This window comes from Lactuca serriola, chromosome 5, assembly GCF_051521515.1.
Source record: "Lactuca serriola cultivar US96UC23 chromosome 5, Lser_US96UC23_V15, whole genome shotgun sequence".
Lineage (NCBI taxonomy): Eukaryota > Viridiplantae > Streptophyta > Magnoliopsida > Asterales > Asteraceae > Lactuca > Lactuca serriola.
This window is the reverse complement of record NC_136412.1, coordinates 311,120,345-311,145,127: the sequence shown is the minus strand read 5'-3', so window position 1 is coordinate 311,145,127 and position 24,783 is coordinate 311,120,345. Positions and strand designations below refer to the sequence as shown.

The 24,783-nt window shown below is 38.3% G+C and overlaps 1 protein-coding gene across 1 annotated transcript; it reads left to right on the top strand.

Annotated features, from left to right (window-relative positions):
• The first annotated feature begins 19,287 nt into the window (after positions 1-19,287).
• Positions 19,288-24,326, top strand: LOC145054931 (transcription factor LHW-like). Its single transcript, XM_079003195.1, has 11 exons — positions 19,288-19,470; positions 19,826-20,393; positions 21,223-21,420; positions 21,530-21,596; positions 21,672-21,713; positions 21,798-21,857; positions 21,939-22,724; positions 22,811-22,912; positions 23,018-23,167; positions 23,283-23,408; positions 23,977-24,326. The coding sequence occupies exons 2-11, from the start codon at positions 20,296-20,298 to the stop codon at positions 24,067-24,069; spliced, it is 1,722 nt and encodes a 573-aa protein (XP_078859321.1). The 5' UTR covers positions 19,288-19,470; positions 19,826-20,295; the 3' UTR covers positions 24,070-24,326.
• The last annotated feature ends 457 nt before the right edge of the window (positions 24,327-24,783 follow it).

Sequence of the window (24,783 nt, the reverse complement as noted above, 5' to 3'; positions counted from 1 at the left end):
ACCCTAAATACCTTGGATCTATGTTTTCTCTATTATACATGCAAATATGAACTTTCCAAGGTATTCATCCTAACTAGCATAATAACATTGATTCATATGAACATATCGAGTTAGAATTACATACCTCTTTGATGTAGAATGTCTTCATGAAGCTTGAGTGCCTAGTGCCCCACGTGTGACACCTCAAATGGTTCACACAACACCAAATACACTTGGAATAGATTAGAGAGAAATCTACACTTCATAAAAATCGGCTAGCCCTTTCACATATAATCTAGTGGCGATTTTGTCAACAATAAGATGCTTATATAGTTAGTGACAATTAAGGTGAACCCTAATTGTCATGGCTTTCCATTTCCTTGGATCCATGGGTTCAAATATACCATGGAGCATCCATGGAGCATCTTATGGGTTTTAGCCCAACTTGATAATCCATGGAGTCTTAGCCCACTATACAAGTATGGATGATTTACACAATCAACCCATATATTTAATTAGTCTTCTTTTGATCACTTAATTAATTCTAGATTAATTCTTGATTAATACTAATTAAATAATCTTATTAATATATTAGAACTTATAATATATTAACAAATCTTAAGTGTTATTTATCTCATTTTAGTATATCCAAATGCATGATGTCATGCAACCCAAATGGACCATGCCGGGTCGGGTCAAGTCTTACTAATTATAGTTATGGACTTAGACATTAATCCAACAAGAACTTAATTGAACACATCAATTCAATCCTGACTTGGCCCTGCACATAAGTCACACCAAATCATCGAGGGGCCCAAGATATCACTTTTACCCTCACAGGATAAAAGGAAAAGATAAACTTCGACTCATATGCTTGTACTATTTGCTCATCAAATCGTACACAACAATACGTTTTATAACATCAAGTTGCTGATGCGTTTACGCATTATCAATACACAACCAAATCATAAACAACAACTCATATATCTAGGTTTAAAGACTATATAATATTATCATCTCACAATCACTCGTGATTAAATTCCATGAAGTGATTCATGTGAGTGCAGGTTTAATCCAATACTTAAATATTATTTCAGGAGCACTCATGAACCTTGCAGCAAACTTTTGTTATGTCTAAACGCTTAGACAATCTACAAGTCAATTCATGACAGTCTTCTTTCATACTTACTTCCAACGTATGATCGACTGTGGACAGTTTAAATAATCTTACAATTTAGGAAGTCAAAACATGCAAAGTGAAACAATAGTAAATAATTAACACCAGACAATAACTTTAATTATAAATAAAACTCTTTTATTTAATCATCAAATGTTGATTACAATTTATCTGTTACAAGTTTCTAAAAGCTATCTAATCACTAAAACTAATATCGTCCTTCAGCCCAATGCTCTTAGCGTGCTGCAAGTGCTTAACCCTACTTAGTCCTTTCGTAAGGAGATCTGTTGGGTTCTCCTTTGACGATACCCTCTTTACTACGAGGAGTCCCTCTTCTACCCGATGTCTAATGAAATGATATTTTTTGTCGATATGTCTGGATCTAACATGATCCCTCGGTTCTTTGGTTACGGCAACCGCACCTTCGTTATCGCAGAAAATCTCCAGAGGCTCCTTTATAGCCGGTACAAATCCAAGGTCTCCAATGAAGTTCTTCAACCATATTGCCTCCTTCGACACTTCGCTTGTTGTTATGTACTCTGATTTGCACATTGAGTCAGCTACGATCTCTTGTGTAACAGCCCCAATTTCCAGGTATCTTTATTGTTTATGATTTTGGTGTTTTGAGTGGGGACTCGGCGAGTTGGAGCTCAGACTCGCCGAGTAGGGACGCGATTCTGGACGCGGGATTCGCCTGGACTCGGCGAGTCCAGGATATGGACTCGGCGAGTCCGTGCTGTTTAATGAAACCCTAATTTCTCGGGTTTGGGACCTATTTAAAGGGCCTTATGGCCGTCATTTGTACCCAGCAGTCCATAGAGAGAAACCCTAGAGTGCTTTAGCGATTTGAGAGAGAGAAAGGAAGCATTTCTTGACCTTTGTGTGTTGTTTAGCAAAGAAGAGGGAAGTCCTAGCCAAGAGGAAGCAAAGGAGGTTGCTATTCTGTGGATTTGAAGCTTAGATCATCGATCTAAAGGTATGATTTCGGCTCATCTTCTGTTTTGTGAAGTATATTTGGATTTAGGGCTTCTTGTGGCCTTTGTTGGGTTGATTTGATGGCCAAATAGTCCCTTGCTAGTGATGAGGCTTTGGATCTGGATCCATAGAGGTCCAGAGAGCCTCATTCATCAAGCTTTATGAAGAACAATGGAGGTTATGACCTTGAGTTGTGATATTTGTTGATAATTCTTCATATATGGACATTTAGAGGTTGTATGTACACCAAGTTTGGGGCTTTACGTGATGAATCAGTCTAGGAAGGCCAGATCTATGAATTGTTGGAGCAGATCTGACCTTAGAAGCGAGTTTGAGTGATTGCATGGTATGGACTCGCCGAGTCCGATGAGCAGACTCGGCGAGTAGCTTGAAGATTGCCTTGAGTTCGCTCAGTGAGTGGTCCAGACGAGTCATAGGTTGACTCAGTGAGTCAGGGTGAGTTGGAGAGGGTTGACAGGTGGACTGAGTCGAGCTGGGACTCGCCGAGTTGTTCTTGAGACTCGGCGAGTTGAGTCGGGGTGGCCCCGCGATTCTTCCAGGCGGAACTCGTCGAGTCAGGGGGAGTACTCGACGTGTAAGAAGGGAATCCTAGAGAGTTGGTGAAAACGTCTAGACTCGCCGAGTTGCCCTTGTGCACTCGCCGAGTCCGGTCAAAGTTGACCGTTGACCGTTGACCAGAGTTGACCTGTGTTGACTTCTTAGGGATAGTCAACCTTAGAGATAAAAAGTGTTAATAAGAGATGTATGATGTTATAGGGAGATTGTAGCTCGGAGGATCGAGCACGAGTGATTTCGGGATTTGCTAGCTATCGATATTCACGAGGTGAGTCTCCTCACTATACTATACCCGGAAGGGTTTGATTGTGTGACCGGAAGGTCGGATATGATATGAGACATATGTGTTATATGTGATAAGTTAATTGTTATATGCGCTATGTATGATAAGTTTAATGTGGGCCGGAAGGCATTATGTTATGGGCCGGAAGGCGAATATGTTATGGGCCGGAAGGCATTGTAGTGTGGACCGAAAGGTTGGCGTGGGTAGGACCGGAAGGTTTACCCAGCAGGGACGGAAGTCCCCTGAGACACATGGACCGGAAGGTCAGGGCCTGGAAAGGCGTATGTGCATAAGTTGTATTTTGGGGAACTCACTAAGCGTTTATGCTTACAGTTGTTATGTATGTGTTTCAGGTACTAGCGAGGACCGTGGGAAGGCGCCGGCGTGATCTGTACACACTGATAGATGATTTATGATCTTGGGATTCATATGATTTGTATTATGATATGACACGTTGAATGTTTATGCCTTGTTTTGGATGAAAATACTTCCTTTTGAAATGAAAATTTTGTTTTAAAAAAAAAAATTCCGTTGTTACATCTTGCTTGGAACTTTTCCAAGTAACTGCTCCTCCATTCAGGGTAAAGACCCAGCCCGACTGCAAGCGAAAATTATCCCGGCCAGTCTGAAAACTAGCATCACTATACCCTCGCACTCTCAAGTCATCGCTCCCACCGAGGATAAGGAACCATTCCTTAGTCCTTCGTAGGTACTTAATAATATTCTTTATTGCGGTCCAATGTGATCTACCAGGTTTCCTTTGATATCTACTGACCATGCTCAAAGCGAAGGCCACATCAGGGTGAGTACACGTCATAGCATATATGATCGAGCCAACAGCGAAAGCATAAGGTACCCGACTCATATCTGCTATCTCAGCTTCGGTACTCGGGCTTTGAGTCTTACTCAACTTGGTATTGCTTTGGATTGGCAACTCCCCTTTCTTGGAATTCTCCATGCTAAAACGTTTCAACACTTTATCCAAGTAAGTACTTTAACTAAGTCCTATTAGTCTTTTACTCCTATTTCTTACTATCCTTATCCCTAGAATATAAGCAGCTTCTCCGAGGTCCTGCATAGTGAAGCACTTCCCAAGCCAGGACTTAACCTCCTGCAAGGTTAGGACGTCGTTTCCTATGAGTAGTATGCCATCGACATACAAAACGAGAAAGATAACTATACTCCCACTGGCTTTGACATATACACAGGACTTATCCTCGCTTCTCGAAAAGCCAAAATCTTTTACTTTCTCATCGAAACAAAGATTCCATCTACGAGATGCTTGTTTCAATCCATAAATGGATTTCTCAAGCTTATACGCTCTATTAGGGTGCTTCGCATTGACAAAACCCTCTGGATGACTCATGTAAACATCCTCAGCCAACTTCCCATTAAGGAAAGTGGTTTTGACATCCATCTGCCATATTTCATAATCATGAAACACAGCTATGGATAACATAACCCTTATAGATGTAATCTTTGCTACTGGTGAGAAGGTCTCATCATAGTCAACTCCGGGAGTTTGTCACACCCCCGAACCAGACGGCGGAAACGTCTGGGGACTTGGGTGACTTTATTTAGGTAGTATCATCATAGTGTATATAATTGAAACATAACATCATCATCATCACACATGTAATATTACAACAGTCATTGTTTACATAAAGTAATTCAATTCAATATTACATGCCAAAATATTTAAGTATGATGAAAACAAAACATAACAAAATATCCATGTATTCTTGTTGACCAACCTGCTCAACGATTTCCTGAGAATACAAGTTAATTTAAAAAGTCAACATATATAATGTTGGTGAGTTCATAAGCATGCTTTAAGACAAAATGTTTTGTATTACTTTGTAAACACCAGAAAATCCAATATTTTCTCAAAAGCGGTTTGAAATGTTTGTGTCTGATCTTGTATTAAAGCATGTATGTTAATGTTTATGATAATGTAAAGAGAATGACCCCAGACAACCCGATGTTGTCTGTCTATAAAAATGTTGGAATCTCAACACCCGAGGTTGAGTACCAGTGCGTGTAGGTTACCGTGTTATCCGAAAAGGTTGTTTCCCGTAAATTTTATAATGGTGTTAATTCCTCTAAGTGATCCGTTATAACAATGCTTGATAATGACAATTTCGCCTGTCATGACGTCTATTAGACGCCGACTTGTTTAAGGTACGGTTTGTCACCCTAGACTGGCCTAGTCTAGCTGTAGCGAACAGCTCAGGTGTGGGGCACCACCCCCGTATAGATCTATACACAAACTCATGCTCTCTCTCCGGGAGACTCTATTATAACTACAGGCTACGTTTGTACACTCATTTGGTGCCAAACGAAACGTCTCACTAGATCCTTAATCAAATTTACGCGAATAAACATATAAGGTATATTCTAGGCCCAATAAACATGTAAGTGGACAACTAAGGCCCACTAAGCATGTAAATTATATTTCAGGCCCAACGAGTATATAGGGTATATTACAGGCTCAATAAACAGGTAAGTGAACAACTAAGGCCCACTAAGCATGTAAATTATATTTCAGGCCCAACGAGCATATAAGGTATATTCCAGACCCAATAAACATGTAAGTGGACAACTAAAGCCCACTAAGCATGTAAATTATATTTCAGGCCCAACGAGTATATAGGGTATATTCAAGACCCAATAAACATGTAAGTGAACAACTAAGGCCCACTAAGCATGTAAATTATATTTCAGGTCCAACGAGCATATAAGGTATATTCCAGGCCCAATAAACATGAAAGTGGACAACTAAGGCCCCACTAAGCATGTAAATTACATTTCAGGCCCAATAAAAATATAAATGACGTAATTGGTCCGTGGGTTGTTACGTTGGTTGTTTAAGCTTCGTTGTTTACCAAAATGACATAAAAAGTCATTCTTTTTGTAAAAGATCATTTTTGGTCCTAAAAACCGAAAGTTTACAATTATGGCACATTTTTGGCAAAAATGACATTTTAGGTCCTTTTGAGGCCAAAGTTTGCATTTAAGGTTAGTTTTAGTAAAAATAACATTTTTAATTCACTTTTGTCAAAAATATCATTTTGACTTAGTTTTATGAAAATGTGCATTCTCAGCCCATTTATAAATAAATTTATTTTTTTGGCCCAAGTTTTAATAAATTTACATTTTCAGTTCTTCTTTTCATAAATTTACATTTTTGGCGCAACTTTATAGAAAATGACACTTAAGCCACAAAAGTCCAAAAATTTACAATTTTTGGCCCAAAACCGTGAAAGCCCAAAAATGAGGCCCATTTGTGAAAGTTTACACTTTTAACCCTTTTAAAATCACAAATGCCTCAAGGAATCATATTTATCAAAAATAATCCTTGTTGGGTCCCTTAAAACCGCGAGTTACATATAATAACCTCATTTTTCTATTATTTTGTCATTTTTGGCCCCTTTTATGTAATTTTCTTAGTTTAAAGGAACTTTGAAGTATTTTAAAAACCTTTCTTTACATAATAAGTTTGCAATAGATGTTATGTTCTATAATTATCATCATATTTTATCATGTCTTTAAGTTCATGGAGTTTATAACACATAATCACACATATATCATGAAAAACACACAAAATCATGCATACACACATAGATCTACACAAAACAACTTGTATTCTCCCCTAAAACATAGTAAAAACCAAAAAATAGGGGGTATGAACTCACCTTGCTTTGGAGATTTCGGTTTTTGATAAAGGGTGGATGAGTTCTCAGCCCTAGAAGCTTCTTGAGTACAGTTTTTCGAACTTAAGATGGATTTAAGGGCATGGATCACGAAATGATATGTTAAGGAGTGAAGTTTATCATAAATGAAGTAAATCATAAAGATTAAAAAGTAGCTTACTAAAATGAGTGATGATCTTTAAAGAAAACCTTGGTGAACACACCCTAGTTTATGAATTTTTGAGGGATGAAAATGAGAGAACCTTAGATGGATTTGAGAGGAGGATTGTAGTGTTAGAAGTGCGGAATGGAGAGTGGTGAGGGAAGGGAGCTTTGGTCGTGAATAAGAAGAAGACGGAGAGATGAGAGAAATGAGAAGGGACGTGCATGGATAAATGAGTTTAACATGGGTATTTGATGGATATTAAGCATGGATACTCACCATGCAATGGTGAGGTGTCGTCCTCACAATTTTCCCCATATTATTTTTTTGTTTATATACTGACAACACAATACTTGCTAAAGTGACCAGTCTTACCGCACTTGAAGCAGTCAGAACCACTCGCCCTACAACCTCCCTCATGTATTTGGCTACACCGACCCTGATCCTAATGGCCCCTCGATCTCAAATTTTCAAACTTCGGCTTCTTCCCCGAGCCCTCAATATCGGAGCCTGAACCTGCTTCCTCTTCCTCACTGTCTCCAAATCGATCTCCCGCTCGCGAGCCCGAGCTATCATGTCATCTAATGTCTTGCAGCAAGACATACTCACAAACTCTCGTATCTCATCGTTCAACATATCATGGTACCAGGCCTTCTTTTTCTCCTCGTCCGCCTCATACTGTGGAACCAAAAACGCCCTCTTACGTAACATGGCGGTGATCTCCGCCACGGTCTCGGTAGTCTGGCGAAGGTCTTGAAACTTCCTCGTCAGCTATTGAACCTCAATCATGGGTGCAAACTCAGCCATAAATCTCATAACAAAATCATCCTAAGACACCGTCTCAACATCCTCGCCTCCCAACACATAGTCTACCTCCTCCCACCAATCACAGGCTCTATGTTTCAAAAAACAGGATGCAAATCTGACCTTCAACCCCTCAGGGTAGAAGCTAGTCCGGAAGGTATTCCCGATGTCTGCCAACCACCGTCTGCTAGAAATGGGGTCCTTCATTCTAAAGAACTTAGGAGCCCTACATGCACAAAACTCTCGAAAGGCAGAGAGCGTACACCCACCAAAGCCACCATCTCAGTACAAAACATGCCTAAACGCCCATCCATTAAATCCATAATGCCCTCTTTGATCGAACCAAATATCACATGATTCTACTCCAAAATGTTGTAGGTAATCTCATTAGAAACGAACTCCCGCATCTGATCATCCAAGGGTCCAACTCCAGAGCCCAAACCCGGTCCCTCACCGAGACCTGAACCACCTCGAGTGACGACCATAATGAAAATAAACAATGCAAACCATCAGAAAACACCCGAAGAATCTCACACCATGCGGTCCCTTAGTATCCTCGTGACTCCCTTGAATTGAGAACGGATCATGTGCTTCCAATAGTACAGGCCCAATAATACCTTCCACGCGACCACACCTATCCGTACTTTCCTCAAGAGTTTTCCTAATTCCCCTGAGTGACTCCCAAAATCCCAACATTCAACAATCCAACTAAACCATGCATCTGCTAATGCTAACATGATTCCTAGGTTCTCTTAGGATTCCCTTCCCGCCACTCTCCTCCATCAACTGAAGAAGAAACCCCCACTAATACCCACTAACTACATTATGAATATAACTACATGCAGCAGACACTAGATAATTCTTCGATTGTAAGGTCTCACACTACAATGGCTGGACTCAAACAAGAGTTGTGCAATAGAGTTAAACCTAACCTTCTAAAATTATCTAATTTCTGCAACATGTACCGTAACATATTCACTTGATAATTAACTAGTATTAGTAGTGGTTCCTAAAAGCACAAATCAAGCAGCATTCGAGCATTGATTTCTAACCAGAGCACTACCTAACAAGTCATCCTAACATATCATCTATGATCCAACTAGCATGTTGTTCTATAGGCACATACAATAAGAATACAGAGGCATCTCTCCTATAATAAAAATCTGAGCAGACCCTTAGCCCCAATCTAGCATGTTATTCACATACTCACATACCGAATCAAAAAACATGCATGGGTATTCTGAGAACACTTACTTAAGCTCGACCGTTTTCATGCATCACACCCCTTCTTTCTAGTAGACATCTCTTTAGAAAATCATTTATTTTGTGAAAAACTTACCAAGTCCTCAGTTTGAGTTCAGACACACCCAAGAGTGTGTCTGAATCCCTCAAACCTAGACTATGATACCAACTTGTAACATCCTAAAAATCATAAGTAAAAATTTCGTTTTTAATTCCACAAAAACCATCAAATATTCATATCAAACCATCATAAGTACGTCAATGTGAAAATAGTTATCAGGGTATAATCTCACAATCATAAAATAATGGACACGGGTGGATGTGCTGCGATCAGGTCGGACCCTTCCCCTTCGAACCGGAAGTACCATAAACATAAACTTAAACCATAAGCACAGAGCTTAGTGAGTTCCCTAAAATACCACATACTATACATAAAATGGGCCCCACCCGGTATAGATCTGCCATGCGATGGGGCCCGCTCTCCACATTCATCAGGCCCGACCTAGCATCGGTCCCAACCTGGTATACATAAAAACACATACAATACATGCAAGAGTCACACAGATAGCTAGCATCATGTAAACATAAATCAATGGGTCGACATTGGTGACTTCGAGCCGGCAAACACTGTGAGAAGACTCACTTTAGTCCGATGATAAAAAAACCACACACAAGCTATTGCTACAATGGATCCTCATATTGAACACATTCAAACCAACCCTAATCACTATTTAGGGTAATAACCCACAAATAAAATCCCAAATCATAAACCCTCTTACAAAGGGTAAAAGACCCTTTTACCCTTCCTACTCTGGGCCTAACTAACCATGGCCCATGGCCAAAATTGACCAGCGTACTAAACCTTCACCAAATGGGAACACGAGCTAAACCCGTTACGCCGTGCGTACCAGGAGGGTACGCCCAACGTACTCATCAAATGTATAATTCATGTCATTAAGCTCTTAATGCTTAAATACATTTCAACCAACTTAGAGATCTTAACATAAGGAACGTCTTAACTGATAAAGTCCACAACTTGATGCCTGTGCATGGCTCAATAAGGCACAAACCGAAACCCTAAGTCCAAAGTACACTACAAGATCCAAAATCTCATGCATGGATGAATGAGAGTGTCCAACCTCATTGTCGGTTGCCTTATGCATGAAAATTATACATAGAACAGGATCAAATAGACTGTCGAATAAAAGACTCTACCCTAGAACCACAACCATACAAGTAACAGGAAATAAGGCCAAATCAGTTATTCTAGGGCTACAAGATGCTAACCGTATACAATTATTTTAAAAGCATACACTTAGCAATTACTAATACCAATAACTATTCCCATCCCATCATAACATCTAATGCTCCCAAGGCTACAAGACATCACATATTAGGCCAATCCATTGCTGACTAATCATCACTAGCATGCAAGTCTATCAGCTCTTACAATAGACATACAAAGACATCTCTCCTATCATTCTAGCATGAAAAAACCGAGCAGATCCTTAGCCCTAAATTGCATGCGATTCACAGATTCATAGATTTAAATATAACAAATAACATGTATGGGTATTTTGGAAAAACTTACTTGAGCTCGGCTGATTGCATGCACCACACCCTTTTCTTATCTTAGAAAAATCTTTTCTTAAAATATTTTTCTTTAGAAAACTTTACCAAATCCTCAGTTTGAGTTCAGAAACACCCAATAGTATGTCTGAATCCCTCAAACCAAGGCTCTGATACCAACTTGTAACGTCCCAAAAATCATGCCATAATTTTTTTGTTTTTAGATAATGGGCCAGAATTGGTACCTTCGACCCATGGATATAGTGAGAAGACTCACCTCGACAGCTGAACCCACAAATAAATCTCTGACTGCTGATCCGCTAGAATCCCCGCGCTATCAAACAATTAACACCCAATTAACAATTGGGTTCCAAACTGAATCCAATAATCCATATATGGGGTAAAAAGACCATTTTACCCCACACTTAGTTTGGTCCAAGACTAAGGCCTTAAATCTCATCATAAAGGCCCACAAACCAATAATCATCCAAAGCCCACTTATGGACCAATTTTCCAAATTGGGCCCAAACCCTTACATGGGCCTTACCCTAAAGCCTATTAACCTTTTCTAATCCAATGCACATATTCCCAGCTGCTCCAACAAAGCCCCAAACGACCAAGCCCAAAAAGGTAGCCCAAACCGAAGCCCAACACTCAAAGTCTAATAGACTGAGTGCGCGGGGCGTACAAGCACGTACGTGCAGCGTACTCGCTTGGAGGCTTGTACAATGCACGTACCTACTTGTACGCACAACGTACTCACCCTATCCATCCCAAACTTGATTTTCACTTAATCCATTAAGACAAAGCTTCCCAAACACATATCTGACCTCCTTGAGTTGGATTATCACGTAAAGTTGCCAACTTTACGTCCATATATAATTAAATGAAGCTCTTAAGCTTAAAAAGGGACTTGATGGTTGAATTAATGCATGAATGACACCATTCTTCACATAAAGCTTGCACCTTTATGCTAAAGGATACCAAAACAAACTCAAATCTGAAAGAACCAGCCCTTAAACAACCAAACTCATCCATAGACCCAAAAAGAAGACCAAAATCATAATAAACTAGCCATGAAGATATCTAATCATACACAAGCCAAGATGCAAACTTGATACCTCAAAAAGCTTCCCCATAAGATGATGATTCTGGATCTAAAGCCTTTCCACCAAGCCAAACAACTTCAAGCTTCTCTTCTTTCCTTCCCAAGGGCAAAATATGCACCAAAGCCTTCCAATAACTTAAGAACACCACCAAGAGGCTACAAGGTCGATTTAGGGTTTTAGAGTATGGATGCTAGCTTAGAAATGAACCAAAGGGACTAACATAAGGCTTATATAGGGTACAACACTAGAAATTAGGGTTTCATCCTTTCCCTCGTACGCCCAGCGTACTCCATATACGCCTATCGTATGAGGTCTCGCACCCTTATCCTACTTTCGCAATACGCTAAGCGTACTCCTTGTTATGCACGACGTAGAGCCCATCACACCAGTACGCCCCACGTACTAAGGTCTACCCTCAAACTCTAATTCATTCCCAAGGCCATAACTTCTTCGATATAACTCCGATTCTAACCATCCTTATATCCATGAAAAAGGTAAAAAAAAAACTCTATGCTTTAAACAACTCATACCTGTCTTACACTATCCTGAACAAACATCCAAATTCCATAGAATATCGACCTGGCAATTTACTAAAATACCCTTGACTCCAAAACTAACTCTGAATGCCCGAATCATCCACATACCATCACCGACACCCAAATGGGTAGTGATTCGGAACAGGGATTTACATGTGCTAATATATTTTACTCATATTTTTTCATTATAATTACATAAGAAACCACATGGTTTTTGATTCTAGATTCGCCAGTGTACAGACCCCTTTAGAATTTTATTCCTAGGTCGCTGCCAGTGGCCCTTGCAAGGGATGGAACCCCTTTAACCTCTCCTACTTTCCTCATTGTTAAGTCTCAGTAGGGCCAATGAGATCAAATTACATATCAGACTCCATAATCAACAAAAGAAATCCATTCAAAAGACTAGTCATGTGCCTATATATCTCATCTACATTTTTTGAAATACTTGTGATTTCGGTTAGACGGTTTTGGCCCCAAAGTGTGAAAACTGTCACTTATAGAATTAATTGTTAAACTGGGTGTAATAGAACTAACGAAGATGTTGATACGAGATAGAAACTTTCCAAAGTAAGGGATATTGGAAAACTCAAACTACATTGCTAATTTAATACTTAAATTGCAATTGTTACGAACATAGGAATTTTATGGGTTGTTGTGATTATCGGTTCTTATAAAAGAGTTAAGTTTAACTAATTATAGTTTGCAAGATCTGTCTAAATGAAATTAGTTAGTGATACTTAAATGAAAGACATGAAACTACAAAATGGTAGGAAAAATCTCTTAATTCCAGTGCGATCATTTCAAAAGAATAACTCATTCAGTCATTTGTTATTTGTTATGATGTCCTTGAGGCATTGAGAGAAAAGAAAAGAATATAAGGAAAATTTGTTGAGCTTTTATCAGGAATCATGTTAGTATTCCATAGATTTCCGGATTCAATTATTTGAAGTCCAAAAAAATTTGATTGCATGGTAAGATAATACCTTCTAATATGAATTACTCATAAAATAATACCAAATCATCATATATGATTTGATTAATTTGTTTTAAAAATTTTAATTAACATAATGTGTAAGGGAAATTGAGTAATCTAACCCTTATAAATGATATTTTTGACATAAATGATTTTTTTTTTGAAAAATAACCACATTCTCCGGAACACCTTGTTCTGGAGAGCTCCAGGAATTCCGGAGAACGGTTCCGGACCATGGTTTCGGAATACAGTTTCCTAGTTTTTTTTATTATTTTTTTTACGTGTAACATGTGGTTTTTCTTTTAGCGTAAGTTTTGGTTTTATATAATGTATAACTTTTGCTTTTATAAAATGTATACCTTTTGGCTTTATCAAATATAAAATGCAATTAAAATTAACAAACAACTAATAAATACATAAACTAAATAAATGTTGTGTCTGTAGGTGGTATTACAAATACGATATTTAAATTATCTTTGTCCTTGTACCCCACAAAATTTCCGTTAGTCGTTTTCAATAACCCAAAGCCCATGGACTGGTTTTATCCTCTATAGATGTAACGATCGTTTCCGAGGTATAAATTCATTTAATTCTTCAGCTTATTTAGTGAGCTATAATTGAATTGTTATTGTGAGTATACCTCTTTTTGGGCCGAAGTGTAAGCAGCCCATAAGTCGTACGTGGGGCGTAACCCCCCCCCCCCTTGTATGCTGGGCGTACTGATTAAATGAAGCGCGGGAGGCTGAGCGTACGCGCAGCGTACCTTATGGTACGCCCAGCGTACGCGACCAGGTGGCAAACCCTAATTTTAGGGGTTGAGGCGTATTTAAACCCCATTATAGCCTCCCATTTGGCCTCCTCACTTATCATTCACTCCAGAGAAACCCTAGTTTGTCCCCTTTGCTCCTTGTTTGTGTGTGTTTGATCTTTGAGCTTATTTTTGTGAAGAAGGAGACGAAGAGAAGTGGAAGAAGAAGAACTTGAGCACCTTGAGCTCATAGATCTGGGATCATTCCTTCATTTGGCATTCAAAAGAGGTATAAAGCTTCCAACTTTCCTCTTATAAGTTTAGATCTAGGAGTTTTTGGAAGTTTGGACCTTTTAGGTCCAAAGGAAGGACCTTTATATTGCAACTTCGTTTTTGGAGCATGGGATTTCTATCCTTGAAGCTCAAGAGTCCCCATAGCAGTAAACTTTCGATCTTTGTGGCTTATATGGAAGCATGCATGAGATCTAGTTAGTTTTATGGAAGTAGAATGTTATTTGTGGAAGTTTGAGCCTTTATGAGACTTATAAGCCATCAAGTAAGCAACTTTATGACTTAAGTAATGGAATAAGCTTAGGATATGGATTTGTAGCTTCTGGATCGGATTATTAAGCACTTAATGAGATGTTGGCTTAACAGAGTTGTACGCTGGGCGTACAAGGATGTACGCGCCGCGTACAAGCCAGCAGCCGGTACGCTCAGCGTACCTTGGTGTACGCCCCGCGTACGCTACCAGTTTGGGCTTTGAGTGTTGGGCCTTGGTGTGGGCTGGGTTTCAGGCTTAGGGTCCTTGGGCCTTTATGGCCCATCAGACTTTAGTTGCTAAGGACCAAGGATTCAATATTGGTCTTGAGTAAGGCCTAATAACAGGGTTTTAGGCCCAAAATAGCAAATTGGGCCATTAATGGGCCTATAGTGGGGCCATAAATGGACTTAGATGGAATTAAGGATTTGGGCCATGTTTGTGTCCCACACCGTAGTAGGGGTAAAATGGTCATTTTACCCATAGAGGAATCCCTATTCTGATTTAGTATTTTAATTCCCATGATAGCTGGGAAGTAGCCGGAGCAGCAGTCAGGGATTTCTTATTCAGGAGTTCAGCAGTCAGCATCACGAGGTGAGTTTCCTTCCAGTAGGAACGGGTCTAAGGCCACAATGCTGGCCCGTTTAGCTAGCAATAGTTTCCGGACTTCGGTCCGATGTACTGGTTAGTATGTTTGATGCCTTCGTGGCTCAGACAGGATTTATTTGTTATGTGTTCCGGGCCACGGTCCGATGCAGTATGCAGTATATGTGTTTATGCTAGTTGATATGTGTTTATGCTATGTTCAGTTAGTTCCGGACTTCGGTCCGATGCAGTTAGTCCGGAATTCGGTCCGATGCAGGGGACAAGGTCCCGATCAGTTTTCCGGACTTCGGTCTGTTGCAGGGGGCAAGGCCCCAGTTAGTCCGGACTTCGGTCCGATGCAGGGGACAAGGTCCCAGTCAGTTTCTGGACTTCGGTCCGATGCAGGGGCAAGGCCCCAGTTAGTCCGGACCTCGTTCCGATGCAGTGGGCAAGGCCTAGTATGTGCTTATTATGTTATTGTATGGTATGTGGTAGTTTGGGGGAGCTCACTAAGCTTTGTGCTTACAGTTTCAGTTTTGGTTTCAGGTACTTCCGCAAGTAAAGGGAAGAGCTCGGGTTGATGGCATCGCACACACCACAACTTCAGTTTGTCCTGGGAGTTGTTTTAGCTTTTCATAGATGTGATTTGACACAGTCTTGATACAGTTTTCTCGTGATACTTTGTTATGATTCTGAGATAACGACGTATGGGTTTATTTTATGATATTGACATGATGTTTTTAGTAATTATTAAACAAAAAATTTCGGGTCGTATTTTGGGATGTTACAATAGAAATCGATTTCCCAGCGATCAACGCCCCCAAGAACCAACACAAATACACCCCATAATTCTCTCTGCTGTCAATTTGTTGTGGAATGCCTAGGGCCTTTTCAAGGGTCATCTTGAAGCTCTCAAGTAGGATTAAATTAGTTGGTTCGGTACCCCACGTAGTTGACTCCCACTAGTAGTTTGTGGATGCGGGCTCTCAGACCTACAAACCAATCCTCATTTTTCGAACAGTAGCCGCCTTCCAATGACTATCGTATATAGTCATTTTGAATGTCTTCAAATCCAAAGAACCCAAAAACCAATGAGCTTGTGGTATGTTAATTGGGATGTAAAGCTACAAAAAAAGGTTAGAAATAATTAATTAGTATATAAATACTCAGATAATGTAATCCAAACAAAATATACCGAATCACACTCTACCCAAGCTGGGTAAACATATCTGTCAACCATTTACTCCAGTCATACACATTGGTGTTGAAAGTTGACTGCACCACTGTCCACTGAGCATCATCCGCTCTACGCTTTAGCAACAATGAGATCCACATCATGATGTGCTGCCAATTAATTTTTTGTAGTAAAGTAAGTATTATTATTAGAAGCGTAGTATGTAATAATCAAATGATTATATTACTTACATCATATGGCAACCATCCTCCATGACTATCCACATATAACCGTGTCCAAAACTCACGAGTAGCAAAACCGGTCAAATAATTGTGAGCACACAATAGTGAACCATCCTGTTCTTTATGTACAATGTGTACGGTAGGATCTACAAGACTGTCCAACGGTGCTGGTTGTTTCCGTGTAACACCTTTCCTCTTTATTTGTATCCATGACGACTTATACCATATGGACATAACTTTTTGGCGTTTAGAACACCTAAGAGGTGCTTACGCCGTTGTTTTTGTAATCATCTTGCGAAATCTCTATTACATCTGATGGGTGAATAACTGGAGACTGTTGCTCAGGGCAGACATTCAACAACTGTTTAGGGCCGACATTCAGCGGTTGTTTAGGGTTGACATTCAACGGCTTTTTGGGGCTGCTTCAGACATAATCATGCTCCCATAACTTATTGTTATTGCAGTATCCTTGTACGATTTAATAATGTATACTTGTAAACGATGCAAAAAACATAACGACCATAAACGATGAAATAATTAAAAATATACCTCTATCCCCTCTGAGGTACCAACATCATCTCCGTGAGTCTTATTGATAAGTTTTAGAACCATGGCTAAAGTAGCCTCATGCTCTGCTAAACGCTCCTCCTAAGACCGCAACTGCTCGCAACATTAACATACCTCATTTTTCAATTGACCAACCTCGTTCTGCAAGTCATTAATAATTTGGCTCTTGTCGATTAATGGGTCAGTGGGCGGCGGTAGTGGTGGTGGCGAGTGAGATGGATCATCTATCCGTGCCTTTTTTTCTCAATGCTCATGGGTAGGGGAGTTTTTGGGTGATGGTGTTAGGAAAGGTGCCATGTGAACTTCAAGGTCGGGAAAATCAGGGCGATCAATCCACACCGAACTAACAACCCACCATTCAGCACACATCTCATTTTCCATTGGCTCCAACTTCGATACGAGTCTATTACCCTGCTAACAAAACTATAAAATTATAAATAAACATGAATTAAATAAATATTTAAATAACAAAAGTAACCGTACATCGTCTATTAGTAAAAAATGGTTGTAGTGAGTCTTTTGTAACGATCTAAGTTTTGACCATGCAATAGCCTGAGAGATTACATTTTGTTGTCGGGTACCAAATAAACTACTCACCGGAAAAAGTCTCAAGAATCCATATCTAAATGTTAGCAAACAAATGAATAAAAAAATAGTCAGAAAGTTAGCAAACAAAAATATATACTAAAATTTTCATCATATACTTACCTTAAAAGCGTATAAAAACCCATGTAAAATGTAGGTCAATTTTTGAGGTTCGTTCTCTTTCGGCTTTTCTGGATGTATAAGCTTCTGAACCTTGTTGAATACAGTATGTAGTTATTTGTACAATTGATCCCAAATTATCCTCCCTCATGGATATTTGCCACATAAAAAAATTAGTTAACAATTTAATTTCTAAAAAATATTAGTAACAGTAGGTAATTTAATTAATCAGTAATTATAAAATAGATGATATTATACGTGTTGAATTCATCAAGGTTGGATAGCAAAGCGAAATACTCTTCTGTAATAAGCTGTTTAGTCAACCGCCCATTGAAACCATTCTCTAACGTGTATAGATTACATACACGGACTGCATCCTCGTTCAATAACTCATTAAGTGAATTTTTAAACACCTTCGTAACATGGTCTAACTTGATCGAGACATTCGTCGGGACCATAGGAAAGGCACGGGAACGGAAAGCGACGCCAGATGCAGAAACAAAAAAAATAGTCACCAAACTGGAAGTCGGTGATGAGACAAAATTCTTTCTTCCCAAAAGACAGCTCGCAATCCCCAATCTCAAAAACCATTTCCTCTACTTAGCTTCAGGGGTCGATGACAACTTCGTGGGAAAAGACGTAATGTAGAAGCAACGGATCCCCATCTACATTAGGAATGTCTAACCACGTCCCAAAACATGTATTTTGGAACATAGTTTCGCATTCAGGTTTGTTTCTGAATGCCACAAAGATTTGCCCATTGATTTTGGGTTTACACAAGAGTGTAATTAATGCATTAACAATCATGTCGTGCTGCACAAATAAAAAAGGTGTTAGCACTTCATTCTAAAATGGAAATGACCAATATTTTAGACCTGTACTTGATGTTCTAGACGCGTTAATCGTGTTCCAAAATGGTTCTTCACGTTTCGGAGCCTTCTAGCATGACATTTTAAGATCCGGAACACGACATTTCGATGTAAATCAACAATAACTACACATATAAACTACTTTTCAATTGGTCATCCAACAATAACATCTTTAATTTAAACTCCGGAACGTTTTCGGTTCATTCCGAAGGTGGTCTATTACATCCGAAACAATAAGTAACAATATAAAACGAAGAACATACTCGTAAAATAACGGAGTCGTAGTGTTCGTCTTCCATGCTGGAGATGGGTGTCGAGTCAAAACGTCGTAATCTAGTTGGAACATCAGAATCAAGTCGGAATTGGAATGCGTATTTCTGGAATGAAGTTGCTGCCTCAAATTATATTCCGGATTTTGAAATTCAAAATCCCAATCCGTAACATATACGAGTCCTTCGGAATAGGTGTTCCGAACCCAATGAAATAGGTCGGACCACCCGAAAAATAATCCGAAATTCGTTCAAGAACAACCCATTCCGAAATATATGGTTATTTTTGCAAAAAAAATATTATATTTAAAAAAAACCCAAAAAAATGGTTAGACACTTAGACTACTCAATTCCCAATGTGTATAATAAAAATTAAATGATTTAACTTTGACAATTAAAAAAAAAGGACCAAAGAAAAAGACAAGCTCATTTGTTTGACAAAATTGCAGATCCGACAAGCACTCATCAGTCTCAAAGATGGAAGCCGCCCCACGTCATATATAACACTTTCCTCACCTAAACCCTGTTCATCTTTCTCTTTCATCGTGCTCTTTTTTTCTCTCTTTCGATATCGCTTGCATTGTGTTCATGTTGTGTTTGAATACTACCAGAGATATGGAGGCAAACGAATTCGAGCTTTATAATCATCTCTCTCTCTTTGAATCTACAGTTGATTCCTCTTAAATCCGCTGGTACGTTCTTTGTCATCTTCTTCACATTTTTTTTTCTTTTGAGCCGTATGGTTTGCTAGGAGTTATCAGGCGCACCAGAGTGACTAAAATAATGCTGATACTCGTTCATGCTCGCAATAATTTAGGGTTAATTCGTGTTGTTCTTCATTATATTAGTTCAATTGTTTCATCTAGTTTGTATAAAAAGCGCAAAGAACAGCTCGACGAAAACTTAAAATGAAACTTCTATGCTCATTGATGTGTATATCACTTCAAATCGCTATTTTGAGATTTTCTACCGTGATTTATTTATTTTTATCATTAGGATCTTTCAGATTGCAGCATCTTAATCCGATTCATAATATTGTGGCTGCAGGTTTGCCTGTTCTTTTTTATATCATAAAGTTCGACCTTGAAGTGGGCTCTTTTCTGGGGTATATACTCTTTAGAGAAATCGATTGAAAAGGACATTATCCTCTTTAAATTGTTGTTTTCTGTGAATCCAAACGAACATTGTCAACCGAGCTTCAAATCTATTGGACTGCTTATTTCTTCAACATCATCTCATCTTGTGACAGAAAATCTGATATCGGTTCTTGGTGACAATCTCTGAATTAGATTCTTAAGAAAGAGAGCAAAACTGAAAGGTCTTTTATCAGATATGCGCTGTGTCTTAATGGTTTCCTCAGGGCCTCCAATAAAAAAACGGTCTGGTTTGCGGATTAAACAAGCAGGGAGAGGTTCATACAGGGGTAGTTAGCTGTAATTGTTCTTTTAGATTATTTTGATCCAAGTTAATCTTTGCTGTATTGGGTGAGTTTATAATATATATTGAAGAAATAAGATATGGGGACTACACCTTTAAGGAGGTTCCTACAGAGTCTTTGCAACAATTCTTGCTGGAATTATGCTGTATTTTGGAGGCTTCAGCAACAAAGCCAAATGTATGTCCTTCTTTTCCTCTTTCCATATATGAACCAGAAAGTTCTTAGTTGTATCTATCATGATTCATAAACCCTTCTTCTTTCATTTTATATGTTTAAACTTTGAAATGGTTCCTCTTTCCGTATATTATTATAAGTTTATAACAAAATAATCCATACGCCTACCCCAGAAGCCAAATCTCATTGACTTTTTAAAAAAATTAAAATCTTTTCTTGTGTTATGGGGTAGGGGTGGAGATGTGATTATATATTGATATTATTGAGTGAATCAAAAGTGGTCCCTATAGTAGTTGATAAGCTGCACTTTTGGTCTCTAGAGATTTCTTTTGTACTCATTGCTTTGCTTTCCAACCAAATCCTTCCATCTATATCACCTATGACTTGTTAAAGCTTTCTATCACTTGCTAATTTAGAAAGGGTATTTTGGTCAACAATACCCCCCAAAAGAAGAGACAACCCACTTGTTTCTTTGATAACAACAAAATTCCACTATCTTTTTTGGATTTACTGGTCCATACACTCGTACAGACACGTAGAAAAGATATCTTATTTTTATTACACATCTTGGCCCCTGTCATAGTCAAGGTTAACAGCCTCCTAAATTGATTTATATATAAAAAAAAATGGATCATTCTTTTAATATTAATCTTTGTAATCATTTATAATACATCAATTATTTCTAAAACTCGAAAAGGAATAGTGAAAGAAAGTGTTGATGGGCGATGTAAATCACAATGTCCCCATATTCTACCATTATGTTGTTTTGATCATGTGAATGTATACACTGTTTTTTCATCAATATAATACAATTTCTGTCTACATTTTTTAGGCTTTTGATGTGGGAAGATGGATATTTTGACACAATGAAAGTTCAAGATTCCATGGAAGACTTATTTGCTGAGACAATGTTCAGAAACTTAGAAGAAGAAACATCTTCACATAACACATATAATGGAACTTCAGGTGGAGATGCAGTTGAAACAGCAGTTGCTTACATGTCAACCTTTCAGTATGCATTAGGTGAAGGGTAAGTCTTCTTTTGTCTCATTTTCTTTCTGTATGTATTGTTTAAATAAATTTCTTAAAAAATGTCAAAAACATTTTAAGTGATGAAAGTTAATGTGAACCACTTGTAGGGTTGTTGGTGATGTAGCATATACAGGGAACTCTCACTGGATTTATGCAAACACTCCAGTTCCTGAGGTGAGTTTCAATCTTCAAGTCCTGAATTACCAAAAGTAAATTTCGTAATTTACCATTTTACCCTTCCATTGGCAGCATCCAGATGAATGGTTATTTCAGTTTGCTGCAGGTGTCAAGGTATATTCATTATTGACTATTTTTGTATTTTCAATTCTTTACTTTTTTATTTTTACTGATAATTTCTTGATTTCTACCATGCAGACTATTTTACTGGTGCCTGTTTCTCCACATGGAGTTCTACAACTCGGGTCATTAGAACATGTATGTATTCATTCATTCATTCCTTCTTGTCATGTTAATTTCTGCCAGCTGGCATGATCTAATGCACAATTAATCTTCCAGCTTCCTGAGGATGCACAAATGTCCAACTATATCAAAAACGAATTTTTCACACATCAAGATTTCATGAGTTATTCTGATCATACTTTTTCAACAAACCAACAATTTCCATCATCATTCATGATGCAAAGCTTCAATGAGTTCCCATCATTCATGGAGAACAACAAGAGTTCTGATGAAGTCAACTGGTCAAACCACAATGGACCTATAATTACTGATGCGGGCCCGTTCTTAAGCTTCCCTAAAGAATGTGAGCTGCATAAAGCCCTCGGGCCCGCTTTCATGGGGCCCGCAGATGATTCTTTCCAGAATCTTTCCATTAGTAAAAGTAAAAGTAAAAGTAAAACCAATGGAATGGTTTTTTACAATGAGAATGTGGAAAGTGTTTTGGGAAATATGAATCCTTGTATCCAAACGAGTGGTGAAAGTTCACTTAGTAATTCATTTGGCCAATTTTCTTCTTTGACAAAAAGAAAAAATATAAATGAAAACGAAAATGGTGGGTTTGAGGGAGAGAGTTCAGTATTTATTAATGACCATTTAGTCCCCGGGGTTTTTAGCAGGGTGACAAGTCATAATGATAGTTGTTCACCTTCTGCTATTTCATATGAGGGAGTAGGTGATGTAGTGAAAGAGGAAGAAGAGCAAAAGAGTAGAGGGGCAAAACCGTCAATTGTCAATAAACGAAGGGGGAAACCGGGTTCTAAACAGAAAGCTAGACCTCGAGACAGACAATTGATTCAGGATCGGCTCAAGGACTTGCGTGAACTTGTTCCAGATGGAGCAAAGGTTCTTCTTCTTCTTCTTCTTCTTATTCTTCTTTAAATTACTAAATTGCCCTTCTGTGTCATATCCTAGTTTCATTTGAATTTCAGTGTAGCATTGATGGTCTGCTGGATAGAACAGTAAAACACATGCTCTTTTTAAAAAGTGTTGGTGATCGTGCTAGCAAGTTGAGGCAGTGTGTTCAACCAGAGGTAAGTCTATTAATATTTATATATATATTTTTATTCATATCTTGTTGCATAATAAAATATTTAAAATATTTAATGCACAAAATCTAATGAGTGGATGATCTTCAGGGAGAGGGAAGCATTCAGACGAATGATATAACATCAGAAGAAAAAGGTGGTAAAAATGGGGCAAGTTGGGCATTTGAATTGGGAGGTGATCTGAAAGTATGCCCAATAATTGTTGAAGATCTTCAATACCCTGGTCACATGATTATAGAGGTTCATATATTTGCACTTCTTAGATACAAATTTACATATACATTTGGCACACAAAATAGTTGAAAATATTTTTGGCATATAAATTCATAAATTTAAATATTTTTTTTTATAACAGATGGTATGCGATGAGAGTAGTCGTTTCCTTGAGATTGCTGAGGTGATACATGGCCTGAACCTCACAATTTTAAATGGCGTGACTCAGAGGCGTTCAGACAACACGTGGGCCCGCTACATTGTTGAGGCATGAACTTTCTTTTAATTTAAAAATTACGACTTTCCATTTAAATTAAACCGGACTTGACATGATATGACATGACAAGTTGTACTGTGTTTGGTGTGTATTAGACCAGGACCGTCTGTCTGACACAGATGTCAATGAGACAAAAATTGCAATTTTTTGTCCCACTCGAAAAGGTGGGACAGGGACTCGCTCTCGATCTCTCGTATATACAAAAGACGTGAATGCCCTCCTCATCCTCCTAGTCGAAAATAGCCCTAGGAAGCTTATCCAGTCCTATGTGTGTCCACACACACACAGGACAATACCACTTTCTAGGACTATTTTTGAAAATGAGGACCAAGAGGGCATTTACGTCTTTTGTACATAAGAGAGATCGAGAGCGAGCCCCTGTCCCACCTTTTTGAGTGGGACAAAAAATTGCAATTTTTGTCTCATTGACATCTGTGTCAGACTGTCGGTCCAATGCACACCAAACACGGTACAACTTGGTTTGTCCTGTCCAGCATACGATAAATTATAATTTGATTTTGGAAGGTGATATATAATATATACATTTATATATATGCAGGCTCCAAGGGGATTTCACAGATTGGATATTTTTTGGCCATTGATGAAGCTTCTGCAACAGCAACAACATAGTTCGATATCTAGCAAAATTTGATGTCATCCGCATTCCCAATTATGATTTTGTGTTTTGTATTGGTAATTATAAAAAGGCACTTGACTGTTGATTTGATTTCTAGTATAAAACCTAGTGGCATCGTAGAGATGCACATGACTGAGCCTTCTGACAACCTGTAACGTTAGTTCTTGTGAAGGTAGAGAGGTTCACATCATGGGGAGTGATGTTATGTAGAAAATGATTATATGATATTAGATAATTAATTGTAATAAATAATGCTTGAATGTTTTTTTTTTTTTTTTTTTGTTTGTTTGTTTGAATTTGATACACTCATAAGAAAGGTTTTGGATACAAATCTTAGCACGGGCACTATTTTACTATCATTAGCTAACAGTTTTACAGATATCAAGAAACATGTAATGTTTAGTTCAATTCTCATCTCTTTCAATTGGTGAAGGTGTCAAAATAGAAGAATCAAAATGGGCAACTTTTTGTAGATAGGGACATAGGGTTGACAAACACATTCTTTTTGTGTAATTTTGCTGATTTTTTTAATAAATAATTAACATTTTTAGAAACAACTGATTAACTTATAGACAAATAAGACAAATGTGTCATAAAACCCTATTAAACAATTTTCAATAATTTTGTCAAATCTTCAAAATAGGCATCAAGTTGGAAATAATGACGTCTTTTGTGAAATTGATGATTGTAGTGTCATTTAATCATTTTGCAGATGAGTTGACGACGTCA